At 41.2% G+C, this 15,714-nt stretch overlaps 1 protein-coding gene across 12 annotated transcripts in view; it reads right to left on the minus strand.

Annotated features, from left to right (window-relative positions):
* zc3h13 (zinc finger CCCH-type containing 13) overlaps window positions 1-15,714 on the minus strand; it is a 93,040-nt gene that overhangs the window by 24,301 nt on the left and 53,025 nt on the right. For 11 of the 12 annotated variants that reach the window (XM_043700336.1, XM_043700329.1, XM_043700335.1 and 8 more), the window contains 4 exons: window positions 13,610-13,798; window positions 11,764-12,241; window positions 7,344-7,441; window positions 337-1,341 (listed from right to left, as the gene is read on the minus strand). In XM_043700336.1, the coding sequence (XP_043556271.1) occupies window positions 337-1,341; window positions 7,344-7,441; window positions 11,764-12,241; window positions 13,610-13,798 (1,770 nt within the window). The remainder of the gene's footprint in view (window positions 1-336; window positions 1,342-7,343; window positions 7,442-11,763; window positions 12,242-13,609; window positions 13,799-15,714) is intronic. The other variant, XM_043700334.1, reaches the window with a different exon arrangement.

Raw genomic sequence — 15,714 nt, forward strand, 5'->3', positions numbered from 1 at the left:
TGTCCTTGATAAGGTAAATTCCTGCTGAACAGGATGATGATCATTTTGAATACACATTAATACTTGGGTCATAATAATAGAATCCATCCTTTCCTGTATTCTCAAGAATGATCAAGTATCAACGTACAGTCATTCATCACACCGATTTTATCAGGGCCCGAGCTATTGTAAATCATTATTGCATTAATAACAACATTATTTACATTTTCTGCCAATTGCTAGCAGATTTTTCACATGCTATTTCGATTATTCAATGTAAAAAGATGCCAGTCTGTTTACCTTGTATATTTCAACATGTCATGCTAATACAATCAGAGAAAGTCGAAAGCACTCTACCTGAGGAGGTGCTGCGGCTGGGCTCTCCACGTCTGAGCTGATCGATTCGGGATTTCCGTTCACTAGACTCTAGGCTTCTATACTTCTGCCCGTCTCTCGATGTTCCATGCTGTAACCTCCTTCCAGCACTCTGGTCATCGCCACTGCGGTGGGTGGATTCATTGGATGGCGATCGTAACCGACTTGAAGTCCGGCTGCGGTTACTGCCAAGGCTGCTGCTTCGTTTGTGCTCATCGGTTTTACGTACACGGTCGTCTGCCACGGTAGGGAGCTCTACCTTCTCTACCTTACTTCTGTGACTCTTCCTTCGAGTTTCATCAATGCTCTTGTCAGAAATGATACTTTCGTCACGATCCGGCACATCTTCATCCGACCAGTCACTGAAGACCACATCCCCTGTTCCATGTGCATTTCCTTCAACACTCTTTTCAGACACCTCTTCTACAGATTCTTCCTTTAGTGTTACAGGTGGAGTCCTGGGCCCTTTCCACTTTTTGGCTTGTTGACCCACTTCCTCATCAGAAGGCTCTGAATCACCTTTCGAGCGTTTTCGCTTCTTATCGGCATTTTTCTTCTTTGGAGGTTTTCGAGGTGACAAAACCGAAGATTCCTCCACTACCGGCTCCGGTATGTATTTGTCAGACAGATAATCTTCATCCCTCCTATTTCTCTTCTGAAATTTCCGCGGCCCTTTAGTCTTTTTCTTACCATATTCGTGTAATGCGAGAAGTACCTCTCTATCCTCAGCAGCATGGTGAGTCGTGCTGTCTGATTCTCTGCCTCGTGAGCTCTCAGCAGTATCTGTAACATGCTCCCTCTGCTTGTCCCCTGAAGAAATCCGTTCTCTTATAGGGTGGTCATCACGTCGCCTCGCACCTTCCTTCTTGTCCGACTTCCTGTCATCCTCTTTCCAGCTGCTTGTTCTGTCTTCGACTGAACGAGACGGACTGACGGCCCGGAAGTCCTGTGGGCGCACAACCTGGCTCAACAACCGGTGGCTCTCACCTGAAACAACAAAAAAAAATTTCACTCAGAAACTGACGGGATGTTAACAAAATCAATTCTACAGAATCACCTGCTTCCGCCTGGATAGCTGTTAATTTTACCTTTGTTATCAATGTACTATTTGCCTCACAGGTCCAAAAGAATCATACAGAAATACTTCAATAGAAAGGAAAATTTAATTCATTGTCTCCATTTTTAAAAATTTTAAAAAGCATTTATATGCACTAGAAAGCAGAGATTTACAAGATTTAACACTGACTGCATAATCAGACATTGCCAGTTGAGCAGCATTCGTAGGAAGCATTCTATGGAAAACTTTGACAAACTGCCAGGTTAACTTAAACAGACTAATAATCAGGGACCACGGCTCTTTGGTGCAGTGGCAGTGTTCCTATGTCTGAGACAGGAAGCCATAGTTCAAGTCCCACCATCTCCAGAGGAATGTAATTACAACTCTGAAAGGTTGATGAGAAAATTAAAGAAAACAGGGCTTATGGGTCTAAGATTTTGTGACCCACTTCTTGCTATTCCCTAATGAATACCAGAGCAGCCTCAAAGGGTCTGAAGGTCTGCTCCTACTCCTACTTTCAAAGTTTCTTCGTGCCTTTACTCGGGGCTTGCACAAGCTATTCTGCTTACCCAGTATTGAATTAGGAATCTAGGAGACTGTCACCAGTCAAAGAATGGCTCAGAAAGGAGAACTTACTAACACACAGACAGTTGAGAAGACAGGCATAGGTGCCTTTTGAAGAAAGCTAGATATGGAACCAGAAAGAAAGAAATATAGGAGAGAGTTTTGTTAAAATTCCTTTCACGGGGTATGGGCAATGGCACTTGAACTGAGTGGTTTCTGGGGCCATTTTAGAGGTTCGTTAAGAGTCAATGTGGATGTGGAGTAATGTTGGCCAGACCAGTGTTATAACATTGGGAGAAAGTGAGGACTGCAGATGCTGGAGATCAGAGCTGAAAAATATGTTGATGGAAAAGCGCAGCAGGTCAGGCAGCATCCAAGGAGCAGGAGAATCGACATCGATTCTCCTGCTCCTTGGATGCTGCCTGACCTGCTGCGCTTTTCCAGCAACACATTTTTCAACAGTGTTATAACACTGGTGATTAACACTATGAGGAGGGTGATTTCTTTTTTTAACAACAATTATGGATAGTTTCAGAACACTGTTACTAGCTTTCAGCTCAAGAGTTTATTAAGCAAATTGAATTTCCATCAGCCATAGTGCTACTTCAGTCTTTATCCCCCAAATTATTACCCTGGGCTTTTGGATTGTGGGTGTAGTGACTCTACCATGACACCACAATCTCCCCAAGATTAAAAGGCTGAGAGATGTTTAGCATGGACCATAAATTAAGGCATGAACCATTGGGGGCCATTATAATTCTATACAATCTGGAGAGAGATGGTGAGCATACACAATCTAAAAGATTCAAATGTGATTGTCAGACTGTAATATGGGTTTGGGCATCTTAATTCAATCCAGTTCACAAAAAATGAATTTGGATTCTTCTTGGCCTCATACTCCTGAACATAGAGGAAAGGAGGCTTCTGGAATTATAACGCAGCTTCAGGACAAACTAAACAATCACAGATATCATCAGGCTGGATTAAATGTTTGACATTGCAATTTTGAGGTTGAGAGAATATCTATTGGTTCAGAGACAAGTTCTCGATGGAACGTGTGGCAAAGTGTGCATTGACTCTGTCCAAATTGTGTGAAGCCGGATTAAATATAAGGGATGGACTGGATGTCCATGGTGAAGTGAGGCGTTGGGGACCGGGGAAGCGGAATACAGGGACTGGATGTCCATGGTGAAGATGAGGCGTTGGGGACCGGGGAAGCGGAAAGTGTGCATTGACTCTGTCCAAATTGTGTGAAGCCGGATTAAATATAAGGGATGGCTCTGTAGCATCCCTTGTAAATTTGCTCCAAATGACGTAACTAGACATTGATTATAAATTTGTACACCACTTTTTCTAGATTGTGAATACGAAAGTTCTGCCTGCATAAACAATACCACAGCAGATCAATTAGTTACAATTAAATAATGCAATTTTAACCTTAAAAGAAATTATGATGAATACAAGTTGTTCATTCTGAAAAAGATCTGTGTGACTAAACCATCCAGAACATTTCTAAGCTAATCCTCCCCAGCAGCCACCCAGATACAACGCACTAGATAAATACAGCAACACTGCTACATTGCCAATTAGCTTCACAGCAGGCTGCCAAATGCCAATTTATCATCTTTACACTTGGCACTGCTTATTGTACCTTGATTCACCATAAAACAGCTCTCCATAACCCTAAAATCACAGGAATTAAAACCTCCACCTGTTGGTCAGGACAGCAGAGAGATTAGATTACATTCCCTACACTGTGGAGACAGGCCCTTGGGCCCAACAAGTCCACACCGACCCTCCGAAGAGCAACCCATCCCCCCACCCCCTGACTAATGCAACTAAAACTGTGGACAATTTAACGTGGCCAATTCACCTGACCTGCAAATCATTGGAATGTGGGGAGGAAACCAGAGCACCCGGAGGAAACCCACGCAGATGCAGGGAGAATGTGCAAACTGCACACAGACAGTGTGGGACCCTGGCAGTGTGAGGTAGCAGAGCTAACCAGAGGCACTGTGCCACCCTATGCAGGCTGTTATTGACAATGCTAAAAGCCAACTGCAGCCTAATCTGAAGACGATGTTTACAGAGTAGGTACAAAGATATGACTTTAGTGTTGTGGATTGCATATGATCCTGTAAAGCATAAACTGGCCCTAATCAGATGGGAGAAATAACATGGGTAGATTTCATACATTTAGGAGGCATCATGTCTAGAATGGAATTGTCACCATTATATTGCTGCAGCATGTCTTCATTCTATTCTCGTTGTAGGTTGCTGTGCAGAGCAATAGAAAACACCTCAGAATAGGAAATAAAAGCACATGGCATGAGATTATCCAGGGCTATTCCGGATCTTGCAGCCAGAGGTCATCTTTCAGGAATCACCGGAGTAAAGGAAAATCCCAGAGGATTCTAAAATGACTAATACAGAGGAATCTCAATTATCCGGCATTCGATTATCCAAACATCTATTATCTGGCAAGATCGCAAGGTATGAATGCTTGGCTAAACTATGCTATCCAGCATTCGATTATCCGGAATTTGATTAACTGATCAAAAGACTCTTAGCCAGTGTCTTTCGGATAATCGAGGTTCCTCTGTATATCATCCAGGTTTAAGGGGGAGGGAGGTAGAAGACAGGAAATTATCGTGTTATGACATGGGGTAAACCCTTCTGTTAATTTGAACCAGGCCCACGAAAACGCTCACCCTGCCTCGTAATCTGTTAAAGTATGAGTGACCAAGAAATACAAAAATCCGTCTGTGTAAAGAAAAAAATTTTTTTTAACATTAAATTAGATTCCACACAGTGTGGAAATAGGCCCTTCGGCCCAACACGTCAACAACGACCCTCCAAAAAGTAACCCACCCAGGCCCATTTCCCTTTGACTAATTTACCTAACACTATGGGTAATTTAGCATGGCCACTTCACCTGACCTGCACATCTTTGGACTGTGGGAGAAACCAGAGCACCTGGAGAAAACTTACGCAGATACAGGGAGAATGTGCAAACTCCACACAGACAGTTGCCCAAGGCTAGAATTGAATCTGGGACCTTGGTGCTGTGAAGCAGCAGTGCTAAGCACTGAGCCACCGTGCCGCCCAAAACACTAACTTAACTATTTATTCTTTAACTCTGAGAAACATAAGAACATTAAACAATAACCATCTATAGGGTAATCCTGCTTTGCCTGATCAATTTATCTACTTCCCACACCACAATAACATACTGATCGGATAAAACACCCCTGATCAAGTTTACACACACAAAAAAAATCAAATTTCAAAACCAGCCAGTTGCCGCTGTTCCTTTGGTATCTTTGCCTGTACTTCCCTGGGTCGTTTCTTCTGTCTACTGCTTCATAAATTTCATACGTAAAGGTACCTTTCAGACAGAGTTTCTGCAGGCCATCTGTGTTTGTTGGTGCTCTTTGCCACTCTGGCTAACTGTTCAAAATACCCGATTCTATATACCCCAAAACATCGCACCGTCTCATTGGTCTGATGTCACCCAAAATTCAAATTCAGTTGGATTTTGGTATCTTGGGGCATAATTTAAACTGATTTGCCGAATTCGAATTTGTTGTGTGACGCAGCAACGCAGCTTCAGCTATTTGTTTCACAATCAAACGTGACATTTTTTTAATAGTTAAGCACACTGTGTCTCTCTAGATCCATACCAGCTTCCACTTTCTCTTAAAGATACAGTAAACACATACACCTTCATAACAATAGGCTGGTTAGCCTGGCGTCGATCGTTCGTAACATTTTAGATTATTAAGGATGAGATTGTGGAGTATGTGGAAGTGCATGGCAAAAAGGGTCGAGTCTTCATCAAGGGGAGATCACGCCTGACAAATCTGTTGGAGTTCTTTGAGGAGGTAAGTTAGTCAAAGGAGAGCCAGTGGACATGATCTATTGGATTTCCAAGTCTTTAACAAGGTGCAGCACAGGAGACTGCAAAATAAGATTACAGCTCATGGTGTTAGGAGCAAGGTATGGGCATTGGCTGAATGGTAGAAGGCAGAGAGTAGGATAAAAGGGACATTTTCCAGGAATGGCTGCCATTGAAAAGTGAAGTTCTGCAGGGGTCAGTTGGGAACACAACTATCCATGGCTTATGTTAACAACCTGGACAAAGGAACGGAGGACATTATTGTTTAACTTGCAGATAAGACAAAGGTAGGTAGTGGCACAGGTAGTATTGAGGAAGTGGGGAGGCTGCAGAAGGACTTGGACAGGCTAGGAGAGTCATCAAATAATTCATAGATGGAAGACAAGTGAGAAAGTGAGGGATTATGCACTTTGGCAGGGAAAAACAGCGGCACAAGCAATTTTCTAAATGGGGAAAGGTTTCAGAAATCTGATACACAAAGAAACTTAGGAATCTTAGTTCAGGATTGTCTTAAGGTTAACATGCAAGTTCAGTTGGCAGTTATAAAGGCAAATGCGATGTTAGTATTCACTTCAAGAAGGCTAGAATACAATAGCAGAGATATATTGCTAAGGTTATATAAGGCTCTGGTCAGTGCATTTGGAATGTTATGAGCAGTTTTGGGGTCTGTAAGTAACGAAGGATATTTTGGCATTGGGGGGATCCAGAGGAGGTTTATAGCAATGATCCCAGGGATGGAGAGCTTGTCACATGGAGAGCATTGAGGACTCTGGGTTTGTACTTTAATGAGTTTAGAAGGATGAGGGGGAATCTGATTGAAAATTATAGAATATTGAGAGGCCTGGATAGAGTAGATATGAAGAAGACATTTCCACTTGAAGGAGAGTCTAGGACCTGAGAGCACAGCCTCACAGTGAAGGGGCGATCCTTCAGATTTGAGAAGGAATTTCTTCAGGCACAAGGTGGCGACTTTGTGGAACTCATTGCTGTAGAAGGCCGTGGAGGCCAAGTTATTGAGTGTATTTAAAGAGGAGATAAATAGGTTCTTGGGAATGGGATCACATGTTACAAGGAGAAGGCGATAGAATGGGGTTGAGAAACATATCAGCCATGATGAAATGGCTGAGCAGACTGAATGGGCTGAACAGCCTAATTCTGCTCCTATATCTCATGGTCTTAATGTTAGTAGTAAAGAGAATCCCTTGAGCAAATGGTTCTCACTGACCTATGCAAGTGGATAATATAGTATGATATAATATAATATGAATAAAGGTGAGTTGATTATTTCACAAATAAGAATTTCCCGTAAATTAACTTTTAAGAAATCTCCTGCAACTTCATGTCAAACACTGAAAAGGTTGCAGTAATCAAAGATCTTTACAGAACACATTACTATACAGAACATATATAGCTGATTGGCTAGACATCATTCTATGAAAAGAAAATGTTGGGTTTAATAAGTAGGCTTACTTTTCTCATCACTACTATTGTAAGTATCGCTATCTGGAGATTCCTCACGGACGCGCTTTGCCAACGGACTGAGGCTGCTTTCTGTTCGAGGCCGTTTCCTGGTGAAAAAATAATATAAATTCAGCACGATGGACACATTGGATGCACAGCAACTCTAAGATTCAGCTATACAGCCACTTTTGAATTGATGGGAACAATCTTGGGTACCTACTGGCACAGAAGTAGCTCAGGTATCAGATGTGAATCTCAACCAGCTACAGCCCTAACTATTCAAAGTTATTGCTGCTTATATTATTCCACAAAATATGTAAATATATTAATTTAAATGCCTTAAACTGTAAGTCTAGTTTGCATTTTCTATTTAATTCAACTCAGCCAAACTTGCAGCGATTGATCCTCTGATTGTTCATCTACTTCTCAAAGTATAACTCAGGCTGGAATATGGCGACATGGTCCATAGCAACCACGAGGCTGCTGCCATTCAATAATGAACACAGACAGTTCACTGTTGAATGGCTCTGGCAGTGCCACACAAAGTCACTAGCCTGTCATTGTCCACTGGTCTACAGACATACACCTCCAGCACAGATCACCAGGAAACATTAAAGAGCAGAAAATAAACTGGTTTTATTTTCCCATTCATACTCTGAGGGTTTTCAGACACACAGTAGCATTCTCAATGCAAACTGGTCAAGACCAACCAATGTATGCACAAAACAATGCATTGATAATCTTGAATCGGTATCACAGTACGTGGTGCACCAGGTTTACAGGAAAGAAATTAATATGAAAATTATGACATAAAACCTTTTCAATTTTAATTAGATTTGCTTGAGCTTTTTTTTTTAACTTTGGTTGTGCAATGAAGCAATATTTCTTGTGAAAATAAATCTATTAACCATTCAGCTTAACTTTTGGATCATAAATACCTTTCAAATGGACAGCTGTGCATCAATCTGTGCATAATTTATTTAAGGTGTTAATCAAACTTCTTAATATCTCAACTTTAAAACTTTTACATTCAAAAAGCCTAGTGCTGAAGCCACGTTTAAGGGTTTCTGTAAATTCTAATAAGACAGACTGACCCCTTTCATAATGGATTTCGGTACACATTAGCTCATTACATTTCAGGTACAAATTTAGTCACTCACATTTACATACTTCACATTAAACACATGGACATATTTATATCACATTGTTTCTATTATGCTTGAAGCATCATCAAACAAATACCTAATGCTGATAGAATAAGCTTATGTTTAAATATATAATGCACAAGAGTAAGCATCTTCTTAATTGCACGATGCAGATAGAATATTTTTAACCAAATGCTCATTCACTCTTGATTTGATACAAAGCCAGTGATCCATAAAGATTAATTATGTACCAGAAAACAAAGTTAATCTGAGTGAAACTGACCACGACGAGCCGAATATTATTTAAATGGTGAAAGACTATAGAAAACTATAGCACATAGGATTTTGGGATCCTCAGCATAAATCATAAAATGCTAGAAACCAAATTCTGCAGGTAATACAGAAAGCAAATAGAAAGCTGGCTTTTATTTCAAAGGAAACAGAGTGTAAAAATAGAGGCGTCTTGCTAAAGCTTACAAGGCACTGGTCATAACACAGATGAATACTGTGAACAGGTTTGGTCCCCTTATCTAAAGAAAGGTATACCAGCATTGGCAGCAGTCAACAGAAGGTTCATGAGGTTGATCGCAGGTATGCAGGGATTTTCTTATGAGGAGAGATTGAATACGTTGTTTAGAAGAATGAGAGGTAAAGTCACTACAGTCCCAGAGGACCACAGGTTGCTCTCTCATGTGAGGCAGACACAATTGGTGCAGAGTTTAGCCTGAGGATCACCACACCTCAGGCAAGGGATGAGGCTGAGAAGGCAGGAGCTTTGTGGCAATCTCAGGCAGTGCGGAAATTGAACCCTGATGCTGTCACTCTACACTGCAAATCAGCCATCCAGGCAACTGAACTAGCCAACCCCCAAAACATTTGCTTAACCCGTCTATATGCGCCTGCAGACTGCAGATCCATCTGTCATTCTTTTTACTTGCCTTCCACACTTACTTCTGAGTCATCCACAAATGTGTCTACAGTACATTCATTTTCCTTACCCATGTCATTAAAACATTATAAGTAATTGTGGCCCCAGCACTTTGGCATTTTACTAGTGACAGATTGCCATCTTGAAAATGTCGCCCTTATCCCCATTCTGTGTCTTCTATTAGTTACACTTCTATTATGTCATATATTAGCATGGAAAGGGGATTGGTTCTATCCATGCTAACATATGACCTCCAACAATGTCAGGTCTTACATTGAGTAGACTAACATCTGGCACCTTATCAAACACCTTCGGAGAATTCAATTACATCCACCACTTCCCATTTATATACCTTACAGATTATCACCTCGAATGATTCTATTAAATTTGTCAGCCATGATTTCCCCTTCATAAATCATGCTAACTCTGCTTGATCATATTATGCACTTCTAAATGCTCTATTATATCCTTTATAATAGCCTTGAAAATGCTGCCAGTAAAAGATGTTAAGCAAATTGATCAATTGTTAACTGCTTAATGGTCTCATTCTCTTTCAAACAAAGATTTTACACAGTTTTCCAATCCTGTAGAATTTTCCAGAATCTAAGGATTCTTGGAAAAGCTTACTGACAGTACATTTACTATCTCTATAGCTATTCCTTTTAATATCCTAGGATGCATGCCTTATCAGTCTTTAGTCCCATTAGTTTCCTGAGTACTTCTTCTCTGGTGCTGGTTATTGTATTTGTTTCCTCACCTCTTTTTGCCCCTTGAATATTTAGTATTTCTGGGAAGCTATTAGTACATTCGACTGTGAAGGCTGATGGAAACTAATTATTCAAGTCCTCAATCATTCCCTGGTTCTCCATTTTTATTTCTCCAGCCTCAATTTCCAAAAGGACTATATCCTCTTTAGCTTTTCTTTTCCTTTTTATATATTTAAGTAAACTCTTGGCGGACAGCATGGTGGCTCAGTGGTTAGCACTGCTGCCTCACAGCACCAGGGACCCAGGTCCAATTCCAGCCTCTGGCGACTGTCTGTGTGGGTTTCCTCCAAAGATGTGCGGGTTAGTTGAATTGGCAATGCTAAATTGTCTGTAGTGTTAGGTGCATTAGACAAGGGTAAATATAAGGTCAGGGTGGGTTACTCTTCGGAGGGTCAGTGTGCGCTTGTTGGGCCGAGGGACCTGTTTCCATACTGTAGGGAATCTAATCTAATCTACTCTTCTTGATATTACTTGCAAGTTTACCCTCAAAGATTATTTTCTCTCTTTTTTACGGTCATTATTCCTTGGTTTTTAAAATGTCCAATCCTCTGGCTTACCATGAATCTTTTCCAGATTGTTCGTGTTTCCTTTCAATTTGATGCGATTCTTAACTTCTCTAGTTAACCATGATTGGCTTATCCTCTTGCTAGAATTCTTCTGACTCACTGGGATATATCTTTGCTGTAAGCCATGGTTATTTTCTTAAATGTCTGCCATTTTTCCTCAAAATTCTTTGCTGTTAAACTCCTTTCCTGGTCCACTCCAGCCAGCTCTGCCCTCATTTCTTTCTAGTTACCCTTATTTTAGCACAGTTTATTTAGTACAGTTGTTTCCAACCCAAGTTTCTCACTTTCAAGCTGAATCCCAAAATTTTACCATGTTTTGGTCACTGCTTCCAACTGTATCTTTAACTTCATGGTCATTTATTAAACCTGCCTCATTACACATCACCAGATCCAAAATGGCCTGACATCTGATTGGATTGTTCTAAGGAACTGTCCTGATTGCACTCTATGAATGCTTCCTCATGGCTACCTCTGCCAATCTGATTTTCCCAATCTATATGAAGATTAAAGTCATCCATGATTACTGCCTTTTTTGGCCAAGTGCAGTTTATGGCATGAGGGGACCAAGGAAGGAAATAGGAAAATATAGTTAAACAAACTAGATTGCACAAGTAAAAACAAGATGCTGAGCTTTAGCCAAGTTTGCACATTTAAACTGTAGAAATTCATGTTTATTCTTGGTACATTCCCAAATTAGAAATATGAAAAGATGCTTTGTATGGCATAAACCCCTGATTGTGCCTTGGGCTTATGTGATATAGTAATACTGAAAATATCCATTGAAATTGAATAGCACTTTAACTTTGCTTCCCTACTGAAAAGAATCAGAATAACTAGAGATTTATTAAATTATGCTACAGCAAGGGGTTTTACTTTGCGAAAGTAACTTAAATATATATTGAAAATCGATCAGTAGTCATGCATTAGTCAATCTGCCCTCATGTAGTTCAAGCACTAAGTCTGAATATTTGTTCTGTTAAAACATATGGAATAATTTTACAAATATACTTAGAATGAATTTACCTTGTTTTTCTTTCTCCATGACCTTCCCGCAAATCTCGGTCTTCTCGCAGATCGTCCTTTTTATCTTTGCGTTCATCTCTTCCTTTATCTTTCTCATCCCAGTCTTTTTGCTTCTCCCTTTCCCGATCCCTATCTTTAACCCTCTCTCTCTCCTTCTCTCTGTCCCTGTCTCTCTCCCTGTCCCTTTCCCGTTCTCGCTCTCTTTCCTTACCCCTGTCTCGCTCCCGTTCTTTCTCTCGCTCTTTCTCTCGATCTCGTTCACGGGCTCTTTCTCGTTCCCGCTCTCGATCTAACTCTCTTTCCTTTTCTCGCTCTCTGTCTCTATCTCGATCTTTGTCACGATCCCTTTCTCGCTCTCTTTCTCTCAGCCTGTCATCCCTCCTCTCTTCTCGATCTGATCTCCTCTCATCCTTTTTGTCCTCATGGTCATGATCATCAGTTCGTGCTGGGTGTCGTGTGGCAGAACTAGCTGTGTGGTCTGTAAAACAAAGAGAGCACCTCGATCAGAACAGAATCAGTTATACAGCACCTTACAGCACAGCAGAAGACCATTTGATCTGCAGTGCCTGTACAAGGTTTCTGAAACATCTTTCCCGTTAAGTTCTGTTCTGTTGCTCTTCACTACAGAGTAGTTCCTCCGAGGAATTCCTTTTCAAGCATATGTTTAATCCCCCTTTGAAAGTTACTATTGTGAAATTTTGCAACCATTTGTGAAGAACCTAGAAGCGTTAAATCAAAGTCACCTTAAAGATCATATGCAATTAAATTTGCCAGTTTTCAATTAAGTCTTTTATATATTTCATGATAGGAATAAAAAGGTAATTCATTAATTACAAATAAAAGTAGAAGTTACTAGAAAAACTCAGCAGGTCTGGCAGCATCTGTGGAGAGAAAGCAGAGTTAATGTTTCGGGTCCAGTGACCCTTCTTCAGAACAGGTTCTGTTCAGTGCTGACGGACTCCTGCTAACTGGATGTTACAGTCAGTAACCTCCACTCTCATGATATTGCTCTCGTATTATGACTTTAACTGGTGTACTCAGTGTCAATTTTTCAAACCTGTAATTTCTTATTGCGTGAATAAGGAAAGAGTGACATAGAGACAGATGGGCATTTTCAAAGCATTGTTCACCCAAGCATTAGCCTGACAATTATTTCAGAGGCTGCTGATGAGAGAGATGTGATGAATATCATTGCCACATCTCCTCTGGAGGGAACCAAGAGCAGCTAGATTAGACTACTAAAATAATTACCTTCCAGAGAGACCAACGTACAATAAGTCCTCAACTTTAAAGAGGTTCTTTAAATGATCAAAATCATCTAAAGACTATTTGCAGTTCCACATGTGTGCAGACAACACCTAGCTCTACCTCATCAATCCTTTCACTTCTCTGATTTGAAGTGGCATGTTCAACATACAGGAATGCATGAACAGGAATGTGCTCCAATTAGGAAGTATTAAGCTATTGCCTCTGGCCCCATCAAAAACAACTCCCCAGTCACTGATTCTTTTCCTGTCTCTGGCTACTGTATCAGTCTGAATCAGACTGTACACAGCTCCTATGTACTATCTGACCCTCAGCTAAGCTGTTCATTCTGTATCACATTGTCTGTCTTCTTTCATCTCTATCACCCATCTCCTCATTCAGCACTTCTGAAATGCCACCAAGTCCAGAACAGAAGAGCAAAATTTTAAACTTACTCACAACAATGAAAATACACTTTCCTTATTCAAATGGCAAGGTATTGAGAACTTTTGAAGGAAATATTTGTAGATCTGACCTCAGGTTACGAGGAAGGCTAATTTGGCTTCAATATACCACTGTCATCATCCATTGCTGCCCATACCTCTTTCGCGATCTCTATTTTCACGCCTATCCCTTTCTGTATGACCACGCCTATCAAAGGAAGCATCCCTGCTTTGGTCTCGATCATATCGATCTCTGTCTGTGTATCCAGTTCTTGTATCCCAGTTTTCATGGTAACTGCTGCTTGTGCTGTGTGCATCAAATTGAGTGCTTCTAGTTCCACGGCTCCCTGGAGAGATCAGAGATTTGTTTATTTTGCATTGCAAAATGAGCTCTTCACCAGAAACACGCAGGCCCTGTTCATGGTGTAGTCTTTGATCCTGAAAAAAGCAGGAGGATATTTCCTACAGACTCCCTTCAAAGAAGAAGTCCCTTGGCATTTAAGGCCAATTTAAAAATGTTTGCATTTTCCTAAAGCAGCAAAAATCAGAGTTCACGTGTTTTTTTCTCTCAGATCATTTGCTCTAGGTGAAACATGGTTGACTCACAGAGAGCAACTTTAGCTACAACAAAAGCTGTGTGGTTCAACAAGCAGAAATTATTACTCATTTCACTTCACTATATCAAACAAACTAAAGGACACACAGGTAGCAACACAGACTAAAAAAAGGTAAGTGAAACAAAGGGAATTTATGTGTCACTTTGATGAAAATAACAAAAAGACAATGTGATGGACATCTCTTCATTTTATAACACAAATAAAAGAAACTTTAACTTTTCCTGGTGCACCACTCACTTGATGAAAAGATCAGGGGAAAAAAATTCTGTTAGTTGACCAATTAATAATGGATTGCCTAAAGATTAAAAGAAAACCACTTTCTTAGTTTAGGAAAGGTCTGCAGTTCTGTCAACAAGAGAAACTACAAAAAAAAGAAACTTGCTTGTACAGTATATAGCTCCTTGCTCTTTCTCGGGACGTTATAAATGGCTCAGGAACATAAATTAGTTTTGAAATAATTTGAAGATAAATAGGACTGACATAAAACGATGTGGGCTGGATATTCCAAGGAGTGGAAATCAGTCAGATTATCCCTCACTTATATTTCCTTACATGTCCTATTCGGAGGTTTAAACACGTTAGACACGTTAACAACTGCTGTGAAAGAATAAGATAGGCTTTTGACTGCTTAATATTTAATAGAATCAACAACCCTTTCAAACACTCTGAAGAGAGTTTCCCAAGAGGGGATTTGACCATGAGAATTTTCAAGTTCCCCGGAAATTCCCATTGAGTCAGCTCCATCTGGAATCTGCAGGGTCCCAAAGCAGAACTCAGAGTTGTACTACTCAATGATTATCTGCTCACTGGAATATTGGGTTAGTAGCTTTGGTGTTGGTGGTGGCAGTTAAGGGACCTTAGCTTTTTGTCACTGCACTGAAAATTCGAGACTGATTTTGAGCCTTGGGATCAAGAGTGCAGTGCTGGAAAGGCACAGCAGGTCAGGCAGCTTTGAGGAGCAGGAGAATCAACGTTTTGGGCAAAAGCCCTTCATCAGGATGAGGCTTGTGGGCCAAGGTGGCTGAAAGATAAATGGAAGTGGGGTGGGACTGGGGGTGAAGGTAGCTGAGATTGTGATAGGTAGATGAAGGTGGGGCTGGGAGTGATAGGTCAGAGAGGAGGTTGGAGCAGATAGGTGGTAAGGAAGATGGATAGGTGGGACCATTCAAGAGAGCAGTACGGAGTTGGAAGGTTGAGACTGGGATGAGTTGGAGGGGAGGGGAAATGGGGAAACTGGTGAGATCCACATTAATCCTGAGTGGTTGGATGGCCCCAAGGCAGAAGGTGAGGTGTTCTACTTCCAGGTGTTGGGTGGTTAGAGTTTGGCAATAGAGGCGGCCCAGGACCTGCATGTCCTTAGCAGACTGGGAGGGGAAGTTAAAGTGTTCAGCCACAGGGCAGTGGGGTTGGTTAGTGCAGGTGTCCCAGAGATGTTCTCTAAAACCATCCACAAGTTGGCACCCTGTCTCCCCAGTGTGGAAGAAACCACGTCGGGTGCAATGAATACAGCAGATGACGTTTGTGGAAGTACAGGTAAATTTCTGACAGATTGTGGAGGGCTTGGACAGAGATGAGGTGGGAGGTGTGGGCGCAGGTTTTGCGCTTCTTGTGGTGACAGGGGAAGGTGCAGGGAGGGGAGGTGAGGG

Source organism: Chiloscyllium plagiosum, chromosome 12 (genome assembly GCF_004010195.1).
Source record: "Chiloscyllium plagiosum isolate BGI_BamShark_2017 chromosome 12, ASM401019v2, whole genome shotgun sequence".
NCBI lineage: Eukaryota > Metazoa > Chordata > Chondrichthyes > Orectolobiformes > Hemiscylliidae > Chiloscyllium > Chiloscyllium plagiosum.